At 41.5% G+C, this 23,048-nt stretch overlaps 1 protein-coding gene across 5 annotated transcripts in view; it reads left to right on the plus strand.

Moving 5' to 3' along the window:
* The first annotated feature begins 1,929 nt into the window (after positions 1 to 1,929).
* Positions 1,930 to 23,048, plus strand: part of srcap (Snf2-related CREBBP activator protein) — a 45,287-nt gene continuing 24,168 nt past the window's right edge. For 4 of the 5 annotated variants that reach the window (XM_024803426.2, XM_076887711.1, XM_024803428.2 and 1 more), the window contains exons 1-15: positions 1,930 to 2,163; positions 3,595 to 3,671; positions 4,900 to 7,817; positions 8,417 to 8,458; positions 8,776 to 9,039; positions 10,931 to 11,116; positions 11,260 to 11,400; positions 13,208 to 13,397; positions 14,981 to 15,150; positions 19,617 to 19,710; positions 19,849 to 19,938; positions 20,193 to 20,366; positions 20,528 to 20,751; positions 20,872 to 21,049; positions 21,152 to 21,288. In XM_024803426.2, coding sequence (XP_024659194.1) covers positions 5,274 to 7,817; positions 8,417 to 8,458; positions 8,776 to 9,039; positions 10,931 to 11,116; positions 11,260 to 11,400; positions 13,208 to 13,397; positions 14,981 to 15,150; positions 19,617 to 19,710; positions 19,849 to 19,938; positions 20,193 to 20,366; positions 20,528 to 20,751; positions 20,872 to 21,049; positions 21,152 to 21,288 — 4,434 coding nt within the window. In that variant the 5' untranslated portion in view covers positions 1,930 to 2,163; positions 3,595 to 3,671; positions 4,900 to 5,273. The remainder of the gene's footprint in view (positions 2,164 to 3,594; positions 3,672 to 4,899; positions 7,818 to 8,416; positions 8,459 to 8,775; positions 9,040 to 10,930; positions 11,117 to 11,259; positions 11,401 to 13,207; positions 13,398 to 14,980; positions 15,151 to 19,616; positions 19,711 to 19,848; positions 19,939 to 20,192; positions 20,367 to 20,527; positions 20,752 to 20,871; positions 21,050 to 21,151; positions 21,289 to 23,048) is intronic. The other variant, XM_024803427.2, reaches the window with a different exon arrangement.

Genomic DNA, 23,048 nt, shown 5'->3' on the forward strand with positions numbered 1-23,048 from the left:
ACCCACCAGCAGGTGAACAGCGAGACAGCACGGCTCAGTGCTTTTGTTTTTATGCCAAATTCTGATCCTACCACCTGAATGTTGCAGCAGGAGTTGAGATATTTTTCTGTTGTCAGATTTTGATGAGCCTAAATGTACTGTAACCTGTTTCCTGTTGATGTTACCGTTGCCTTTCTATCAGTTTGAAGCAGTCTGCTGTCAATAAGGCATTTTGACCCAGAGAACTGCTGCTCAGTGCAGCTCTTTATGGTTTACAGTGAATGGTCTAAAGGGATGGTTGTGTGGGGGGAAAACTTCAAGGAGATCACCGGTTTCTGAAATGCTCAGACCAGTCCATCATCACAGTCAAATAATCCTTCATTCTGATGGTTGGTTTGAACTTCAGCAGGCTGTCTCCACAATATCTACATGCCCAAATGCATCGAGCTGCTGCCATGTGATTGGTTGATTAGATATTTGCATTATCGAGCAGTCGGGACAGGTGTATGTAACAAAAAAAAGAAAAAAAAATAGCCAGTGATTGTTATTTAAAAGGATACAGGCTACATACTTTTTTCAATAGGAAAATATAATTAGTGACTTACAGTAATCACATTTAAAATATGACTATATAAAAAAATAACCACTGTTCATCTTTATATACTTTTTGTCAAAACCACAGGGAGCCACTGGAGATGGTCCAGGTTCACACCCCCCGAACTAAACAATTCATTATTAATGGAGCAATCGTGGAAACAATCAGCATATTATCTTAATCTCTCTGAACCTCAGTTGGAGTGGCGAGCATGGACATATGTGCAAAAACGTTTAGTCCTGAATCCCTTGAGCTATGAATTTAAAGGCCCAGAAATGAAGTCATGGAGGAAAATTAAGAATTTCAGACAGAGGACAGATTTGTTTATTTTCACTACTTAAAAGTGTAGCTGGACCTTAGGAAAAAATTAAATTAAAAGGTTTTGATATTTATAATCAAAACAGGCTCTTTTTAATTTAGGTTATTTGCAGAAACACTGGTACCCATCAGTGACCAGTGTAGCATTACAGTATATACTTCAAATCAGGCTTAATAGACTTTTTTTTTCTCCTTTGCTTCACAATTCTGTTGTACATTTGCAATGATAGTTTTTTGTATTTTTGTTCTATAATTTTACATATGTAACAAAAAATATAGTGTTATTGTAATTAAAATGCAAATAGTCATAAATGCTCCTCTCTGAAACACGTGGATGTAACAATAGTATTTATTTACACCTGTTGATAATATTCAAAGGATAATCTGTCCTTAAAAGGCTGTGCTATTGTTATTATAAGGATTACATTGGTTTTGTGGCTCCATCAGATTTCTTTTGTTTAAAAATGGCTCACTGTTGTTCCAACTCAAATTTGGCAAATAATAGGGCAGCATTCTTTAAACCAAAGAAAACCACCTAATATTTACATAAAGCTTTTAATAGTAACATTGAATAATTTTAGTCCATTCAACAAGTTTCAGGTACATCAAATATAACATGTTATGCATAACATCACTTACAATCATACAGATAATCATTTAAACTTAGAGTGCATTAAAAATATATGTGTATTAAAAATAGCTGCGATTATATTTTATAAATAATCCAACATTTAAATCACCAGGAAAATGGCGAAATAGCGTTTACTTAGTGTAAACAAACCCCGACAGGGAAATTAAAATAGTTTTGCTGTCACGTTGATATAATTTTCTTTAATATAATGAATAATCCCGAAAAAAAACCGATTCAACATGCACTATTTCTTCCAAGCGCACCGCAGTAAATCAATTAAATTAACTCGTCTTTATATTAATCGCTCACCAACGCCGGTAAATAAACTATCACAAATGTCAGCATTTCAAGTGGCGCGCTTGACGACTTCTCGCGAGATTTTCGTGCGTTCTGTACTTTGTCAGCAGCGGTCCTCCACCATTTCGCTGCGTAAAGTCTCCTCCCCGCGACCGCTACATTCTGCGCCGAAACCCAGTCTCTCCCGGTCCGTAATTTAACTTCTTCCCACAGACCTAGGGGTACCTCGTTGGGTACCGGGAGACAGTTCGGATTACTGGCATTACGGATTGAGTGCGATTTTTCGCGGATGACGACTCCTTCAACGAGAATTTAGTAAAAGAAAATTGGTCGGAAATTTCAGGTAGGTGGGAACTTAAGATGGCGGCCTTGAGAGGGAGGGGGGCGAAGGAGGAAGTAAAGGGGGATTCAAGGGGGGTTTTAGACAACTGGAAGGCCACAATCAGACTGCGTTTCATTTGTTCACGCTGCTTCTGCGGCGTGCGATGAAATATGTACCTACCTACAACACTGACCTAAACCAAGATGACAAAACAGTAGACAGTGACATGGGATATCTTCGGATGTTAACTACTCTAAAAGAAAAAAGGAGTGATAAACCGTCACTTCCGTGCGGTCGTTTCTAAAGTGCGGTCCGTGGGGACGTAGTTAGCCCCCTTGAGTCCCCCGTGTAATCGTTGCAAAATTTATATGGAACTTTCTAACACTGTTTTTTTTAGACATTTCGTATATTTAACTAAAAAGTAATCACTATCTATTTTTAAAACTGAATAATTTAAACCCATTTATTTTCGCAAAAGAGGATTTGACCCCACGCAATGACGTCACGAGTGATTGTCTCCCCCCCCCCTCCCTCTGTAGTGCATGCAGAAGCGGCTTTTAATGCGACTTTTCGGATGTTTTGGGGGTATTTTTGGGTCCTCAGCGTACAGTAACGCATTAAAATGTATCGGCATAAACTGGCTTCTTTGAAGCCTGAGCATTACATAACTGCGGGTGGGATGAGGGGCGCCTGCGCGTCAAATGAACGCACCCTACTAACTAACTCTTCTAGCTGGCTAGTTAGCAGCAGGCTTCCTCCATTTAACTGTTATTGCTGGAGCTAACGTTAGCTAGTTAGCCAGCCTGCCAGAGAGCTAACCGGCAACGTTAGGCGTTAACCTTTGAATTGTGTTTTATGAAGCTTCTTGAGCTGCAGTTCTCATATGGGTACGGCTCATGTTTCAAGGTATCACCGCTGCCACATCACTAGTGAATACACATAATTTCTTGGTCGTCTTGAACCCCATGTGGCGACAGGTACTCACAATTTAAAAGGAAAAAAAAAGAAAAAATAGTCACGAGAGCACGGATTGAATGACTGACCGGAGGCCCGCGCGCTTGGTCGCCGGCTTTTAGCGCGAGAGAGCGCGTGCTGCAGAAATCCTAACATCTTCCTGTGGGCGACTGCAGCAAATGCAACCAGGAGCTGGCTGTTTTTTTTTTTTTTTTTTTTTGTGTTTTTTTTTATTACCGCTGCACACACACCACAGTCCTAGCAGGAGTTTGCTAGCCTAGCTGTCCGCTCCTTACGTGACATGTTACTCATCATCCCATACATTCATATATCTCTGTTTACCAACTGAAGCTTCTGCCACAGCTCATTTTTTTTTATAGCTGTTGGAGTTGTAAGACCAGTCAATTTCAGCAGTAGAGTTCCTAATAGTGAGTTTAAACTGCTTTTTTGATTTTAAAAATAAAGTTACCACCCGATTTCTGTTCCTCACTTCCTCAGAATATGTGGAGGGGACCCTAATTTCAGCATCCTGGAAGTAGAAAGCACTGAAGATCTGTGTCTTACACGACAGACAGGTGAGAGGCTCCTGCTTTGCACACACATCGCTTCAGAAGTGGCTGTAATATGTGTAGTAATTATTTGTGACTTGCTAGTGCAGTCAGCAGTATTTAGACATTTAAATAGACTTCTTTATGTTATTATTTTGTTAGCAAAAACTTATTGTACTTAGTCCCCATGAAAAGAAACTCATCAAACAAAATATAGTGCACAGACTGGTTTTTATTTTGATATATTTAGTCTAAAAAGTAAACACGGATGAGCTGTGCAGCTAATGTTTTTGCATTAAAATTTACCTTGCTTCTTTTAGATGGAATCTAAGGTACTATGTTATTTAGCTGGTATAAATGCTATTTAGTCTGTGGAGCATCCAGAGATCCCCGTTTTTATTTGTTTATTTTGGTTTTTGGTTTCAGGTGTTTTATTTTCCCTTTCTTGTGTATGTATGTTAATGACCTTTTTAAAGATATACATACAATTGTGGAAATTTTTTTCCTGAGATTTTTACAAATGTGCATTGCAATTATATTGTTGTTGTTATTATATTTAGACTTAAAAGAAAAAACATGGGGGATGAAAATGTCCTGTTTAAAGAGGGACATGTGGTCGCACTTTCATTTTTACCTGTTAAGTGAGTTATACCAGAGGTGTTCATGAGCCACGTTTGGCCCATTAGCCCAGTTTGACTAGTAAAACCAGTGCTACTAAAGAACATTCACCTGGACATCCCTGGATTCAAAATGAGCCAGACACGGAGTGTTCAGATCTTGTTTTCATTTTTTCTTTTTTCTTTTTTTTTTGTCTCCTTACATCATGTGTTTGTTAAAATTGATAAATCATAGTGACAATATAAGATAAAGTTCTGCTTTACTTATCTCAAAAGTGGGGAAATCCCTTTATTGCTGCAAATACAAGCTATAAGCACATAAGATAAGTACAGTGCTATATAGTTCAATAAAATACATCACAGTAAAACAACTACATTAGTAAATACAAGAACTGAAGTAAAATCAAAATTTAAGTGAGTATAAACTTAAATAAAACGATTAAAGTACACTTATAGAGAGAGATGTATACTTCTGTGTAAAGCTAGTACCATCATACCACAAAAAATGAGTTTTATCGAAAAATTTGAGTAATTTATGACTTCACTGCAACTCTCACTCTTTACAAAATATCCAGTAGCCGATTGGACCAGTTCATGCCTGACACCCCTGTTAACAGCCTGTGTCTCTTCCCTTGCAGGTGCAGTGTGTAGCCGGGGCAGCACCGAGGAAGGACGCTCTGGGGAGGAGGCGGCGCGGCAGCACGCCTCTCCGGCTGTGGATGTGCTGGGTGGCAACCCCCAGGCTGCACAAAATGTGGCTGGGGAGTCCCCTCGGCATGCCCCGCAGCCGGTCGCAGCTGCCCCGCACCCAGTCCCTCCGCTCACCGATCCGTCCACTGTGCCCCTGCTGGAGAGCAACACCCCAACATTCGCCAGCACGGAGAACGCCCCTCCGACCACCTTGCCTGAGACTCTACCAATCAGTGGTAATATCATCTCAGAAGAGAGTGCCGTCGGAGTTGCAAGATCTTTGCCAGCGTCCCTCACTGAGGACTGCAGTTCCTCTGCTGAGATGCAAAGGCTTCCAGCTTCCCTTTGTCCTCCTGTCCCCTTACAGATTGACAAAACAGTGCAAGAGCTGCAATACGGGTCACAAACTGATAAAGAGAAAAGCCACTCAAACAGTCAGACAAACCAGCTTCCTAGAGAAGGTGCTGGACTTGTGGTTATTACGGGAACAAAGGAAAAACGGTCCATCACCTTGGAATATAAACCAGAGACTGGAACAAATATGGAACTTGGTGGAAAAGAGCACACAGGTGGGAATATTCTCCCACAACAACCCAAATCTCAGATCTGTTTCACAGCCTCATCTCTCTCTGTCCAAGACGCTACGGAGGGTGGGGCTGTGGAGCAGTCCGACAGGACTCCATCTGTCCAAACAAATCAAAGCAGCCATATACCTCCGTCAGGTGCTGCAGAGCAAGCAGGGAGTCTCCAGGACTCGGCATCGCCTGCACTCCTTCTGTCCTCAGCCGAAAATAGAGAGATTAAACAAACTAACCTGTCAAAAACTCAACCCAAAACTATCAAGGGGATCTCAGCTAATGCTAGAGACGTGCAGAAAACGGCTTTTTCGGAGTCAGTTGAACACATTGAAACGCAGCCTCATTCAGCTGAAATACTCGAAGCCGCAAAGGCAAGAGAGCTGCTCCCTGGAATATACACTTCGACTGGAAAAGGAAGCTCGGCGTCCAGCTGCGGTCCCCTTGAAGGAGCGCAGGTGGAGAGTAGCACGAGCAAAGAGCAAGCTGACTCGTCAGGCCCCACAGTGCTGCAAGAGATTTCCTCAAAACCTTCCACCGGACCTGCTCTGTTTGACACAGGCCTAGTTGTCTCACTTCAGGCGGGGGAGGTTATAAAAGCTGAAACATCTCACACCTCTGACCAAGTCGCCTCAACAGAGCTCATCGCGGAGATTGTGCATTCTGCCGACACTCAGGAAATTGTGGTTGTCGGGGAGGAGGCTCATATCACCGGGGCCTGGCCCACCGTGCACCTGAATCAGAGTTACCTTCTGCAGCGAGAGGATGGCAGCGTCTGCGAAGCCGCCATCGTCAACGAGCTGACTTCGGAGATCTCCGCTGGGGAGCCGAAGCTGTACACAGGAAGCGTTCAGACGCAGATGGAGCTGGGCTCTCAACCTGTGGAAGTGTACGAGTTTTGCAGTCTGGTGGAGGAGGTCGCAGAGGAGACGGTCTGTGCCAGCAGTGCTGCACAGATGCCTCATTCTCCTGGATATGAGGTGAACTTATTCAACGCTTTACTAGAAAACTCTGAGGACCTCGAAGCATCTATCCACACAGTTGGTGAAAACAACACCATCATAATCTCCCAGCAGCCCTTGCGTTCAACAAGTGATATAAATCAGGCTTGCTCTAGCAGTAATTTATCCATACGAAACACAAGCATGGCCGGAGTTGAACAGCATTTGGTGTTAGATGCTAACCAAGCTGTTGAAGTGGCACACTCAAGTGCGGTTTGTTTAGTTGAAGTAGCGGCCGTTACTGCTGACTCATTCACTGTTGAACAGGCGGACACCAGCGCGCAAATCGGGACACGGGTCGGTGCTGACCAGACGGAGGTGAGCGGTACTGCTGTGCTTCAGACTGTTGGCCCAAAACAGGAAGCAGAAGTAACAGTTGCTTCGTTATCTCTCTTATCCCCAGTGGTTACTATTACCAGTGGAAACTTGGGGATGCAGGCCCCTGTTGCTGTTACACTTTCTCATATAGGAAACCAACCCTCCCTAAATCAGACCCCAGGAGTCACTGTTGTAAGTGTCACAAAGCCTGAGGTCTGTGTTTCTGCTTGTGACGGGACCAAAGATTCCCCCGCTGTCACCACAACGGCATCAGTGACTGTTCAGAATGTCGCTATGCCCTCAGTAAGCAAGCCAGTGGCTTTGCGTGCCGCTCCTGGGGCTATAAATCCAACGCTGCTCCTTCTCAAACCGGGAGAAACTCCTCTCCTGAAACACCCACCCTCCTTTTCATTGTCTAAGCAACAGAATGCAGACGGCAAGCTGGCCAATGCCCACGGCTCCTGCTCCTGGTCTGGCACGGTGTCTGAGGAGTGCCTTCCCCAAACAGTCTCCGCTCTTAGCAGCTGCAGCGATCAGACGCAGCGGGCTGTCAATGAATTGTCAGTGGTAGCAGCAGCAGGAGCTTCTGTCAAGCTAGAAAGTGGTAATATTTCTCTTGAACCCGACCCGGCTACACCTGCCACCCCCTTAACGACTACTACAAGCAAACCTGAGGCCTTAACCGTTAGCAGAACTTTATCCCAAGATGTTTCCACAGCAGCCGCTACGCTGCACAGTTCGAACATGCTCACAGCTTCAGTCTCAGCATCCACCAGCCCCGGCGACTTCCCCAGCCAACCCGATTCCATCTACGGGGAGGAAGATGGCGAGGACATTGAGCATGACGACCCTGCGGGAGAAACTGAGGTCCAGGAGAGCAACTCGGGACAGGTTAGCAGCCCAGAAGAAGGCAGTGACGACGAAGCCGACGGCGAAAAAAGCGAGATGACCACCCCCAGCTCGCCACACAAGGTATTTGATCCATTAAAAAAAAAAAAAAAAAAAAAGGAAACCAAAGAAACCATAGCTTAGACATAGCATTAAGACTCATAGTCATGAGTTATTGCTTGAATGCCAAGGTATAAGAGGCGTCCACAAAACACGAGCACAACTGAAGCAAAACAGCTGATAAATGCTAAATCTGCATCCGGACATCTTGTCGCTGTGAATAAGATGAGATGAACTGTTTATTGGATCTTTTTTGTTCTTTTTATCCGAGTGAGGAGCTTAGGAGTTTCAGAGAGGTTTGCTTCCTAACTGGGTATGACAGAATATATATATATATATTTTTTAGTGATGTGCAACACTGTTACTGTTGCTGAAATCATTTTTCTGAGCTGTAATTCAGTCCTGAAGAGATGCGTTAATATTTTATCTTGGCTAAGAACAAAAAGCAGTTTTAGTTATCAAATGGTAATCAGATACGCTGGCATGCTTTTTATTTTATTTTAAAAGGACGTCACTCCGCATGTAGTCCATCTTTAATGCAACACGTGTGTGCGCGGTGTTCTTGTATAAAGTGATTCATTTCTTTTAAGTTGGCCGCATGCTAAGCCATGTGTGTTTTCCAGCATGGACAGAGCAGGACAGACAGACAAGCACTGTTTCTTAAGGTAAGTGCTGGTTGTCAGACACCCAGACAGGCTCATTTTAACAGGGCATTCATGAGCATATCCCAGGCAGGAGAATTTTAACTCAAGCAGGCATTTCTTTGACTTCAGCTCTTTTATGATTGCATGAGAAGACGGCTGCCACAGACTCGCTCGTGGCCAGTTTGACACGCTTCCTAAACACTTAAATGCTCTAATCCATTTCATGCATGATGCTTTTGTCTTAGTGAAGCTTAGGCTTTCACCTTAGTTTGTTTCATTTTCTAAAAATTAAAAAAAAAAAAAAAAATCCTCTTCATCCTTGTCCCCTTCACTCTCAGGTACGCCAGTGGATTGCAGACAGGGTCACTGGGAATTCTTCTCCTGGATCACCCTCAACCTTCTCCTACCCCGGATCCTCAACCACACCTGACTGGTCCACACCACGGCGGGAGAGGTCCTCGCCTCTCCGGGGTCCCCACGGAAAGTTTGTTTCACCTTCCTCTTTCGGTGCCTACAGTTCGTCGTCTTCGCCGCCAGACCAGGGCTCCTCTCAGCGGTCCCGCAGTGAGCGTCACACCGACATGGCAGAGCTGGCTAAACATGTGAGTGAGCATCATTCAGGATGTTCAGCATTTCGTCCACACGTCCGCGGGACAGTCAACCAGTCTGTCTCTCCGTCTGTGTTTTTTAGCAGTCTTTCTGCTTGTCTAGATACAGTTTTATCTAATTATATCTATCGATCTATTATCAATCTCTCTGACTGCTTGTCCTTCTGTTTACCTCTTTCATCTATCTTCAAATTTCCCAATTCAGTTTTTGTTTTTTTGTTTTTCAAACCGGGCTCTGATATTTTTATATAAAATATTTCATCTTTGTAACCGTCCTGCATATGAAAGGTTTTTTTTTTTTTTGTTTATCATGCTTTACAGTTTTATATTTCTTCCACGTAATCCAAGTAAAATCTTAACTTTTATTTTGCTGTAGGTTGTTTCTTGTCCCTCAGTAAGTGGTGCCAGGCAGAAATCTTATGAATTGTGTATGAATCGCTGCTTCTCAGCCTCTCACTAAATCCTCAAATTGACGAAAGCAGTTGCACATCCGAAGATTATTTGCCTCATGTCCGATGCCTTTTAACAGGCTGCTCCAGGAGTCTGAAATGTAAATAATCAAAACAAATCACTTTGAATGGCACAGCATGCATTTTTTTAACCTTCTGGATTCTTAAAGGAGAGAAAATTGGACCTTTTTTACTAAAAAGACATTTCAGTTTTGTGAATAGACGCAGCTTTTGATCCATTTCCCTATTTAGCTGTCGGGCAGTTAAGTAGTTAATTGTTATTTTATGTCTGCTTTGAGTAATTTAAGAAAAGCTCAGGAGAAATGCAGCACTTTTTAAAAACTCCCCTGACATCCTTTTGACTTTGATGGTATACTTTACATGATTATGCTGGAGCGCTCTGCTGAACAACCTTTAAAAACTGTTGTGTTCAAGTGTTAAATATAAAGAGCTCTGTCCTTTGTACTGTTTACTTGCGTTACTTTTTGGGAACATCACGGTTTTTAAGAAGAAACGTCTCAATCAGCTCCTCCTCTTTTGTGAAGCAAGTGAAGCTCTGCTGATGAAGGTCACTATATGACAAACAGGACAAGGCAACAAAGTGTGTGGATTTGAAAGCAGGAGAAGAAAGATGGAACATCTTGCAGCCTTGTGACTGTGTGAGACAAAGTGTGAGGTGTGTGGAACAGCTTCTCTGCTGCAGTTTGAGTGCTAGGGAGGGATATTGTTATCGAAAATGTTGCACAGGTGCAGCTCTTTTGAAATTAAACAAATATTTTCTCCGACCGATGAGAGCCGTTCACCAGAGTGCCACTATTTTTATTTTTTTTTGTTACTGAGACAGATAATTATGAAGTAATGAATCCAGAGTGTACCTAAATGAGAGGTGCAAGGAGAACCTTTATTTTTTTAAATGCCAACCCGGAGGCTGGCACCACCATGGTTCCCTCTACACACACCAAGTGGGATTTCTTTTCTGTTTTTGTTTCAAGGTTGTTTTGGTGTTATTGCATAAAACTTTGTTAAAAAAATGTTTTGGTCAATTTGTGAAGATAATCTTCACAAATTGATGCCATTAAGTGAAATCCTATGAGATAAAAGCCACAAACAAACTGCCTTTTGTTCAGCTCTCTTTCCATATAATCTTTCTATTTTCCTTATAATGCCAATATATGGCACTAGTATCTAAAAAGACCTGAAAATGGGGTTCTCAAAGCTTTGATAGACCCATTTCTATCAAGTGAGCCTACATCAAAAGTGGGGACCGCCTCTAAGAGTCGGAAGAACTAGGAAAAGATTCCTCCAGTTTGAAAGCACCTTTGACGATGCAGTGTAGCAGGAGATTAGTATTTGGCATTTCTGAATCAGCTAACCCCCACCTTACTGTTTCAGAGCCAGGAGTTTACTGACTTTTTGTTCTTCACTTTGTGCTGCAGGAAGCTGACATCGAGCATCGAACACAGGCACTGAAGCGAGAGGGCTTCTGGTCAATGAAGCGACTCACCCGCCTGACGGAGCCACCGCGGCCAAAGGTTCACTGGGATTACCTGTGTGAGGAGATGCAGTGGCTCTCGGCTGACTTTGCTCAAGAGAGGCGGTGGAAGAGAGGCGTGGCCAGAAAGGTAGGACGTGCAAATCATCACAGAGGTTTGCTTGAAGTTTCACACATTCATGATGCTAAGAACAGGGGTGAAAAGTGCGCTCCTGTATTTTTGATGGTGGATGTTGTATATGTTCTAAATGTGTTCTGTTGATTTGTTGTTAGGTGGTGCGGATGGTGATGCGGCACCATGAGGAGCTGAGGCAAAAGGAAGAAAAAGCAAAGCGGGACGAGCATGCTAAAATCAGACGAGTCGCCTCTTCTATCGCAAAGGAAGTCCGGGCTTTTTGGAGCAGTGTAGAGAAGGTACAGATGATTCCCTGAAACCAAGCAAACAGAACATTCTGCTTCTCTGTTCAGCGCCCGTGTTTGTTCGGGTTTATGACAGAAATAACATCCACTTTTCACATGAAGTGCAGTCCTGCTTCCAAAAACGTGGCAGTGTAATGTTCAAGGCTGTAGCTGAATAAAAACTAAAACGAGGTGGGGATCAGGAGGCTTTGGCGCACAGATTCTGAAACTGCAGGTTTCGTCACTCTCCTACCAAAATTCACTGAACCAGCAGCAAAAGACCAAAACTACACTTTTGAAAAACATCGTAATGAATAAATTCCCTCTTAGTTTTGCTGTTTTGCTTCCACCACGATAAAATTGCACCTCTTGCACAGCTCTATCTCTCAGCGTGCTTTGACGCCAATTTACCATCAAACACCTCTATTTTCGGTTTTTTTTTGTTTGCCTGCTACACACCCAGCTACCGTTGTGTACAGTGCTGTCGGCTGCCCCCCTCCAAAAAAATGGCCCCTGACAAGACAGCCTAATTTCTGTTTTTCAGTACTGAAGAAATGTAAACTTTCACACATTATACTAAATTGCAAAATGCTCATCTGTGTCTCCAATAAAACGTTGGCACTACATACAACACGACGCAACACAGTAACTTAACTTAGTAATAAAATTAAGAATAAGTGTAAATAATAAACAAAACAAAAAAAACACTGGACAGTTTGGACACACATTTAAAAAAAAAAAAACCAAAAAAAAAAAAAAAACCAAAAAAAATTTAAATTAAACTGAAAGTGAACCCTTTCATATGAGCAAAACTCGCTCTGAAAGCTGGCTGAAACTGAAAATAAAACTTCAGAACAAACATATACGATAGAAAATGGCACACGAAGTGATTAGTTTTTATTGGGCTCTTCTTTTAACAACACTCTGGGAACCTTTGGAGGATATCAATTACCTCAGTAGGGGAAAACCAACGGGTTTTCTAATCTATGCTCGCTATCTCATGATTTCAGCCGCTCTGCTCGTCCCGTGTCATATTTTCTTTGGTTCAGAACAAGCTTAATATTTTCACTGGTGCGCTTGGGTCAGTTCAGCACCTGGATCCTTTTTCCTGCTGAGCTATTGTCGTTGTAAAAATGCAGAATGTGTTTTGGTACTTTTTGCTAAAATAAGCAAAGCTTTAATTTATAATAGATGCATCTTTTTGTAAAGTAAGATGTAGTTTGCAAACACTTGGAATAAACTCTTGTGAATCTTCCATCTTTTTCTGGGATGTTCAACCTTGTTAGTTGTGAACTGATCTAGTGCGTGTTTTCTTTAGTATTACATTTTTTTTCCAGTGTTGTTTTTCTAATTTAAAAACACACACACACACACAAAAAACTTTAATGTGTGTTGCTGACATTATTTTAATGGTCTAATTGTTTGTTTGTTTGTTTGTTTGTTGGTTTTTAAAAACCAACAAACAAACAAAAAGACCCCCACAGAGCTCATAATTGCCCTTTAAAAGAAAAAAAAAAAAAGTTTGTTATTTTTGAACTAAATACAGTATGTAAATCTAAGTCATCAAGAATTTCGGTTGAATTTCACCCAGAGTAATCCGACTACACGGCTCTTCTTGATGTTAAAATATGCAGCTTGAAACCTTGAATTGAACTTTTTATATTGTAAACTCAATTAAAATACGAGACCCATTTGAGATTTTATGCCGTTTTACCCAGCATCGCAACTTTTCTGCTTATGTGGGGTTTTTTTGTTTACTTTTTAAAAATCATGTGAAATTCCCAGCTGTTCTCACACGCTGTCTTATTTGTTGAACCTGAAGGTGGTACAGTACAAGCAGCAGTCCAGGCTAGAGGAGAAGCGGAAGAAGGCGTTGGACCTTCAGCTGGACTTCATTGTTGGCCAGACGGAGAAATACTCGGACCTCCTGAGCAAGTCCTTGGCACCCATCAGGCCTGCTGAGACCGTCGTGTCTCCACAGAAATCCCTGCCTAATCCTGTCGAGGAGGATGGTGAGAAGTTTTCCCTTTAAAGAAAACCTTCTTCTTATCGTTAGTGCTCACTGCCACCATGTCGCAGACAGCTTTCAGAGCTGATTCACTGGTTCAGACTGGGACGTTGTCATAGCTACACACCAGTGAGCGAATCTTCTCAAGCGTTCAGAGGTAAACTGTTTCATAGGAACAAAAGGCGTTCTTCACCGTCAAGGTCGCTACATCTTTGTAAGATTAAACCGCATTTTCTGCGAGCCCTCTCTGGCTGATGCACCTCGGCTTGGTTTAACATGATGAGAAGTCAAACATTTGTCACAGCAGTTACACATTTTTATTTTTTTTGGGGGGGTGGACCACATCCAGAGCGCTGTACCTAATGCTCTTTGGCAACCGTCAGACTTGAGACCCATCAAACCTGTCAGACTTGTCTGCCGCCAGTATTACCGTTGGCAGCTTATTCCTGAAGCACTGAGGTGAGCAGCTTAATCTGAAGCTGTGTTTCAGTCAGAGGAGGAACAGACGTAGCAGTGGTTCTGATCCCACCTTCATTTCATTACCAAATACGGGTTTGTTGGTGCTAAAGTGCGAACACAGTCTGCTTAGCTGTGAAGAAGCTCACAGCACTGAGACCAAAACTTAAATTTTCCTTCTGCCTGTAGCTGAAGCCTTGCAGTAGCTCCAGCTGTGGCTTTTGTGTGTTAAAATCAAAATAGGAGACACAAACCAATAAGTCTTTAGTTAAGAAAGAGAAAAAAAAGATAGGTAGGTAGGTAGGAATAGAGCAACAACAAAACCCCCCCACCAGACACAACAAACTGCTGCTCTTAATCAAGACATGGATTTACATCAGCCTATTCTAGAAACTAAAATAACATGTTATATTTCAAACAGTGTGTGCTTATCATACTTTTGCTGTTTCTTTTATCTGTGACAGATAATCTGAAAGATATCTAATGTATATAAAATGCTGTCAATCATTTTTATGTTTAAAAAAAAAAAAGTTCAAATGGCTGCATATTATTTTTTATTTTTTTTTAAAACCATTTGACACATTTATGCCTCTGTTCAAATTTAGTCTAAATCAAACTTCTGTTTTTTGGATTTATAATACTGAAAGTATTTTCTGGAGACTTGTATTTAGATTAGTTAAACATCTGTTGTGATGTTTTGCATGACTAACAGGCTGAGAGTAGCAATATTTACTGCTGCAGAAGCTTCAAAGCAGAGGAAACTGTATAAGTGGGTATGATACACAAATAAAGCCACTGAAAACAAGTATTCCTGTATGAAATATATTTGCTTGAGGGGTTAAAAAAAAAAAAAAAAAAAAGTAAAATCCTTGTTTCAGTTTGCAAAATGCTTGGACTGCGTGGTTCCCATTCATCAACTATCCTCACAGACCATCTGTAAAATGCAAATAATCCATAAAAACTTCTTTTAAAAAGTATATTTAAGCGTATATGAGAGGAAATTCAGTCTTTTTCAGTGTGTATGTTTGAGATGGTGTTTTTTTTTTTTCTCTTTTTGACTTTGCAGTTTGTCTAACTGTGTTCTTCAGAATAAAGTCTTTTTCCAATACCAAACCCTTTGTTTTCATGCAGACAGAGACTTTGAACCTCCCTGTGAAGAGGAGGATGATGAAGAGACCATAGAGGTGGAGGAGCAGCAGGAGGGAAATGATGCTGAGAGCCACCGGAGGGAGATTGAACTGCTGAAGGAAGAGGGCATGCTGCCACTGGACCAGCTGCTCAGCAGCCTCAATCTGCCTCAGGTAGGTCCACAAACCAGAGGGCAGTGATTGTTTTCTGAAAAGAACAAAAGTACTGCAACCATCCAGAAACAGACCAACTTCACAGATGTCCTCAATTTAACTTGGTTATCTAAATTTGTGGTTTAAATATTTATATCTGAAAAGTTGAACAGCCTACAACTTGAGCTACTTTGTATTAGAGATGGACCGATCCGATATTACCTATCGGTATTGGTCCGATACTGACCTAAATTACTGGATCGGATATCAGAGAGAAATAAAACATGTGATCCAATCCGAAGTATCACAAAATCACCTCACAAAACGCGCTACTTGGCATAACCCAGCTCAGTGCATCGTATCAGTATGTGTCACGTGATAGAGCGGCTGTTGTCTGCGAGACCTGTCGGTGGTCTGGTGGAGCATGTGGAGCCTCGCTACATGCTTCCAAACCGCGGCATTTCATCTCAGAGAAAACTATCCCAGAGAAGTAAAGCAAGTGTGTAAGTGCATCTCTGAATGTTTGCATAGTATTTCCACGTTAAGCTTAACAACTGATATATTGAGCCATAGCTGGACTGACCATCGGAGTTCCATATTGAGGCGAAAAGGAAGCAATTTGTCCATTACTTCAGCTACAATGGGGGAAAAAAAAAAAGGGCACAAAGCTGGAGTTATTCTGTCTTTGCTGCACAGCTGCCTCTTCTCTCATTCTCTCCCCCTCCCTCCCCTGTTGCTACTTCAATCATGAAACTGATCAATGATCAGCTGGTTGGCTTTTCTGTCGCAAGTCCCGTCTCTCTTGTTTGTTTATCGCCCACCGTTTGGATATGTGGTGAGAGGGAAACATAAAAATTAATCCAGGAGATGTTCTTACTGAATCATCAGCTGAACAGTGATGGACAAACAGGATTACCTTTTATGTGAATGAGTTGAAGGGAAGTTATGAACTGTTTCTGAGAGACAAATAACACCAGGATCCTTTTCTACGTAGCTGACAGCTGGTAACTTTGCAGGGGCGGATCTAGCAAAGTTTTGCTAGGGGGCCAGGTAGGGCATTAACAGGGAAAGGGTGGGCACAAAAATACTTTTGTTTGTTATTTCATTTAAAATGACTAACTTTTAATAAATAATTATCTGAATCTTACAACCAAAGTGGTCATCTGATTAAATGTATAGAAATCCATTATTGTATATAGTAACTGTTAAGTCTAATATACAGTGGGGCAAAAAAGTATTTAGTCAGCCACCGATTGTGCAAGTTCCCCCACTTAAAATGATGACAGAGGTCAGTAATTTGCACCAGAGGTACACTTCAACTGTGAGAGACAGAATGTGAAAAAAAAAATCCATGAATCCACATGGTAGGATTTGTAAAGAATTTATTCGTAAATTAGGGTGGAAAATAAGTATTTGGTCACCTCAAACAAGGAAAATCTCTGGCTCTCACAGACCTGTAACGTCTTCTGTAAGAAGCTTTTCTGTCCCCCACTCGTTACCTGTATGAATGGCACCTGTTCGAACTCATCATCTGTATCATCTGTATCTGTATAACTCCAAACTCCGCCATGGCCAAGACCAAAGAGCTTTCGAAGGACACCAGGAAAAGTATTGTAGACCTGCACCAGACTGGGAAGAGTGAATCTACAATAGGCAAGCAGCTTGGTGTGAAAAAATCAACTGTGGGAGCAATCATCAGAAAATGGAAGACATACAAGACCACTGATAATCTCCCTCGATCTGGGGCTCCACGCAAGATCTCATCCCGTGGGGTCAAAATGATCATGAGAACGGTGAGCAAAGATCCCAGAACCACACGGGGGGACCTGGTGAATGACCTGCAGAGAGCTGGGACCAAAGTAACAAAGGTCACCATCAGTAACACACTACAACGGCAGGGAATCAAATCCCGCAGTGCCAGACGTGTTCCGCTGCTGAAGCCAGTGCATGTCCAGGCCCGTCTGAAGTTTGCCAGAGAGCACATGGATGATACAGCAGAGGATTGGGAGAATGTCATGTGGTCAGATGAAACCAAAGTAGAACTTTTTGGTATAAACTCAACTCGTCGTGTTTGGAGGAAGAAGAATACTGAGTTGCATCCCAAGAACACCATACCTACTGTGAAGCATGGGGGTGGAAACATCATGCTATGGGGCTGTTTTTCTGCCAAGGGGACAGGACGACTGATCCGTGTTAAGGACAGAATGAATGGGGCCATGTATCGTGAGATTTTGAGCCAAAACCTCCTTCCATCAGTGAGAACTTTGAAGATGAAACGAGGCTGGGTCTTCCAACATGACAATGATCCAAAACACACCACCCGGGCAACAAAGGAGTGGCTCCGTAAGAAGCATTTGAAAGTCCTGGAGTGGCCTAGCCAGTCTCCAGACCTCAACCCCATAGAAAATCTGTGGCGGGAGTTGAAGGTCCGTGTTGCTCGGCGACAGCCCCAAAACATCACTGCTCTCGAGAAGATCTGCATGGAGGAATGGGCCAAAATACCAGCTACTGTGTGTGCAAACCTGGTAAAGACCTATAGTAAACGTTTGACCTCTGTTATTGCCAACAAAGGTTATGTTACAAAGTATTGAGTTGTATTTTTGTTATTGACCAAATACTTATTTTCCACCCTGATTTACGAATAAATTCTTTACAAATCCTACCATGTGGATTCATGGATTTTTTTTTTCACATTCTGTCTCTCACAGTTGAAGTGTACCTCTGGTGCAAATTACTGACATCTGTCATCATTTTAGGTGGGGGAACTTGCACAATCGGTGGCTGACTAAATACTTTTTTGCCCCACTGTACACCCTAGTAAGCTATAGTACTTTTTCCTTTGGGAAGGTACCATCTGTGCAGTCTGCAATTCTGTTGAAGAAAGATGTTCAATCTATTTAATTATTGTAGAAAAATAATTGATTTCTGTGCATTTGTTTTTACACGTGCATTAAATTAAAGTTGATTAAGCATTGTGAGGTGGGGGGTGGTTCCCTAATATTTTTGCTGGGAGTTGGCAACCCTATTTGTTAGGTTGTTTAATATTTCTGCTAAGTGCTCTTTAAGATACCAGAATAGGGATGATGGTGGAGGTTTAAGTTTATTAGATTGATCAGTTTTGCTGAACTATAAATTATTTTGGGTGCAGTGTATTTTTTGCATACAAGTATAACAGAATAGCTTTAGTGTTTTGTTTTTTAAAACTTGAGTATGAACTTATACAAAATGTAGCAAGATATTTATAAAAAAAACTGTCTTATTGATTACAAAATACGCTATATCGGATTCATATCGGTATCGGCAGATATCCAAATGTATGATATCGGACATAAAGTGGTATCGTGCCATCTCTACTTTGTATATGTTTTGTTCACATTTGAGTAAAAATGAGCTATTAATAGTTCCAGTTTTTAATCTGTTAGTGGATATACAGACAACTACTAAACAACTAGACTGATTTGAAAAAGACAAACGTTTTAAGAAGTTTCCATGGTTTCCAAGCAAACTTGTGAGTAGCTAATGATGGACCGAGAATAATGATCTACTATGATGATCTTCTCTTTATGTAAAAATGACACTGAATCTTAAACATACTGTAAGTTAATTTGATTCAGTGTTGGTACAAATTCAGGCAGTTTGGAAACTTTTCCTCCCCAAACAGCTGAAATTATGGACCACGTAAAAAGTGAGCTGAGTCAAAGTATAGCACCTGAGTTTCTGCTGTTGTTTAAAGACCTGCCACTTTTATTTTGAGCTGCATCCCATTGTTGGATCTAAAGAGTCATTAAATAAAAAGGTAACAGTTGAGATTCAGTGTTTCTCACGTGGGTGATTAATGCAGGTGGACAGCCTTCTCTGTTTTATTTTGAAAGTTCCTGTCCCGTTTTTCCGGACATCCTTAAACTCCACTTTCTTGGACTACAGCTGCCAGCAATAGTCTTCCTCCTGCTCCGCTGAGTACCCGCAGTAGGTGGAGAGGAGGTTCAAGGACTACGGTTACCTGCTGCAGTCTGAGACTTTGGACTTGGAATATTTGTAGGAGAGCAGCTGATCATATTGCTCTCTTACGTGTCACAAACTGCTTGGCCAGTTCAGTATTTTCAGAAAGGAAACGTGAATTAAATGATTGAATTCATTTAAGAAAGATTCGAAACAGTTGGTAAACACTGACATTATCACCCACATAAACAAGCTGGTGAGCTGTAGCTGTGCATTTGATTTAACAGTAATGTGTTGTATAATTATTCATCTTCATTTTCACTTCAAATTAATTCCAGATGCTGTCATCTCACTGAGGACTTATTGAGCTTTATTATTTGTTTTTATAACTCATACAAGTCTAATTATGGGATGATTATACCTGAGTAAACACGCTGACACCTCTGTTAAAACGAGGTTAGCTGATAATGTGCAAAAGCTGAAGAAAAGCACATGTTTTTAATACTGACCACAGATTTCATGTATCACTGAATCACGGTGTTACGCAGGACCAGGGCTCGGACGAAGAATGCTCTGATGAAACGTCTTCATCAGAGGCGGGGGAGGAAGAAGACGGGGAATTCACTGCCAACGAAGAGGATGGTGAGATTGCTCCCAATATAACCTCCATAAAAACAGAATGAGACCTTTTACTGGATTTTTTTTTTTCTGCTCATTTTTTGTTTATCCAAGTTCATTTTTAATTGTCAAGAATTTGTTTTTCTTCTTCTGTGTTCACAGCTGAGGATGAGGAGGACACGATAGCAGCTCAGGAGAAGGTGGAAGGAAATGTAGATCATGCAGAGGAACTCGATGATTTAGCCAAAGAGGGTGAGGGCTTTATTTTCTACTGGAAGTGGTGCTAATTCATTGCATTGACCTGAGGTTTTATGAAGTGTTTGAAGAGCTTTCTGTCTCTTTAAAGAGGAAAGCAAGCTTGATGACACCTCTGCATTGCTGCTCTCTTTCTGCCTTTTTTAAAATTCTGTACATATGAATGAAATTTCATTCATTACTAGCTGCTCCCTGGTCTAAAATAAGAGGCTGCAGACCGGATCCTTGACGTGTCTCTACTTCCCTTCCAGGCGATATGAGCATGGAGGAGTTGCTGGAGAAGTACAAAGGAGCGTATGCCTCAGACTTTGAGGTCCCGTCTGCTTCTGGCTCTAAAGCGAGCTCTGATTCGGAGGTGTCTGGGGATGAGGAGGTGGAGACTGAAGAAGATGAGAGTGATGTGGAAAGTAACACTTCTTCCTCAGGTATTAAACTGCTCATAAAGACCCAAAATAAACTGTTTATCTCCCTCCACTCTGAGCAGAAGCTTTCAGAAAATGTTTTCTTTCTTACGTCTGTTTCAAGTTTGTTTTGCTGCTTTAATTTATTATTAATTCATTAATCATTTCAAATGTTCTCCTCTCAGATTCACCAGGCGACAGTGCTGAAGATGAGGAGAGCGAGAAGGATGAGGAAGAGAGTGAGGAGGAAGACGAAGAGGAGTGTGGAGATGAAGGGATGGAGGTTTTGCTGAAGGAGGGAGACAGCAGCCCGTCTTCCTCTGGCTCGCGGCCAAAGAAGGAGATCAGTCACATTGCTGCTACTGCAGAGAGCCTGCAGCCCAAAGGCTACACTTTGGCTACCACAAAGGTCAGTCTTTAAATATTAAAAATGTATATTTCAGTCATTTTATCAGATGGAGGAAAAGTGTAGATTAAACTCTTCTGCAGATCTGAGTCACAGTTGTTTCAACTTTCTCTACAACTTAAGGTCAAGACCCCCATTCCATTTCTGCTTCATGGCACATTACGAGAGTATCAGCACATCGGTCTCGACTGGTTGGTCACCATGTATGAGAAAAAGCTAAACGGCATTTTGGCTGATGAGATGGGCCTCGGCAAGACGATCCAGACTATTGCTCTGCTGGCTCACCTCGCCTGTGAGAAAGGTAACAGACTGCGGCTTCTTATATGTACAGAGTTACAAAACTTTGGTTGTTGGAGTGTTATTTGTGATTAATACACTGTCCTGTTTCATTTGGTGTTATTAGGTAACTGGGGCCCTCACCTCATCATCGTCCCCACCAGCGTAATGTTAAACTGGGAGATGGAGCTGAAGCGCTGGTGTCCAGGGTTTAAAATCCTTACGTATTTTGGCAGTCAAAAGGAGAGAAAGTTAAAGAGACAGGTACTCAGTTTGCTGGTTCTGCAGGCGGCTCATTTTCCTTTGTTAGATGAGTGTGATGTGCTGCTTTGTCTGCTCTCATTTACTTTTAGTCTCTCCCTCCCGGCTTTACTGCTGTCATCTGTGATATACTGCAGATTGTTCTTGTCAGTCTTTAACTCCCCGTGTTACTTATCTGCTGAGTCGTCTTGTTTATCAATTGTTTGTTCTTAGTTTGCCTGCTGCTTGACTTACTCTTAATAATTTTGTTTCTCCTTACATACTGCTGTCTTAATTTTGACTGTGGCTTATTTACAGTGATGTAGATTAGTGTGTATCCCAGGAAAAACAGAGGCACTGATCCAGCTTTTATATATATATATATATATATATATATATTTTTTTTTTTTTTTTTTTAACTCAAAAGTACAGTTTTTAAATTTAATGTTGCTGAAACAAAAGTAATTAAAAAAAAAAAAAAAAATCTCAGGGCTCTCAAAATTTCAAAATCCCTGGTAGCTCTTCGGGCTGGGACTCTTCAGTTTTTGGTAGCCCAAAATAAATGTAAGTAGCCTGAATAAAAAAGAGAGCAATTTTTTGATTGATGTTTTGTTTCCTGTTTTGTTTCCTTTACAATATTATACATTAAAGTATAATATTGTAAAGGAAACAAAACATTAATCAAAAAATTGTTGAAAAACAAATTACAACATTGTATAAAAATTACAATCATCAACTCAAATACTTGGTTCTAATTGAACAGAAATTTCTATGAACTTGTAAGAACTGTGTAGGACATGAATCAGTCTGTGTCAGATCCTGAATTTGAAATTTCCACTGAAGTCACGGGTAAGAGACAAGTGGAACCAAGATTGAGGCCATTTGCTTTTTGACGTTTGCAAAGACTGCTAAATTTTGCCAGTGGTAGTTCACTCTTTGCAACATAGTAGCTGTTCTAAACAGATTTTTTTAGGTTTATTTTTAGTATGTTATTTGCAATTGGTGTTTGTTCTGGGAAAGATATTGCAGACTGAGCAATAATGCATTTCTCATGGGTTCTAATGGGGGCCTTTCTTAAAATGACTGGTCCCAGTAACAAAGGCGCTTGTCGACTCAGAAATCGAGAGAAAACCAACAACACACCCGGCAGAACATGTGCGCATTCGCTGACAAAATAAAAGACGCGCACCAGATAAGAAGTTGCAACGCGCGTTTGCGTCCATATAAAAAGCACTGTTTTTGTCCGCTAGAGTGGGATTTTCACGGCACATTCCGCACCACATCTCTGTACCACATCTCTGTGCGTTCATCATTTGTTTGAAGCCAGCTCACCTCCTGCAACCACTTTTCCGAGAATACGTGCTTCTTTTGTGGTTCGGACTCCTGACATTTGTTTGGAGGTGGAGGGAACACCAAAGTAATTGCTTAAAGGAGCTTCTTCGACATCTTTAAGAGTTCTAAACAGATGTCTGTCCTCCTCCAGAAAATCTTATGTATGCAAACACGCGTTGCAACTTCATATCTTGTGCGCGGTTTTTTTTTTTTGTTGTTTTTTTTTGTGACAGCGAATGCGCACCTGCGGACCACTTATGTGCATCCCCGGTTATATAGCTCGTCATATTAAAGCCACAGAAATTCTTTTGTCCATGAAACCATAAAGCTGCACTTTCTTTTTGCCTTATAGTTTGATTTGTCATAACTTTTCCGTTTTGTGGTAAACTTTTCTTTGGCTGTCACTTCTTCACCCTGACCTGTCTTATTTGGCTCAGCAGAACTAAAATATA

The sequence above is a fragment of the Maylandia zebra genome, linkage group LG8 (assembly GCF_041146795.1).
Source record: "Maylandia zebra isolate NMK-2024a linkage group LG8, Mzebra_GT3a, whole genome shotgun sequence".
Classification (NCBI taxonomy): domain Eukaryota; kingdom Metazoa; phylum Chordata; class Actinopteri; order Cichliformes; family Cichlidae; genus Maylandia; species Maylandia zebra.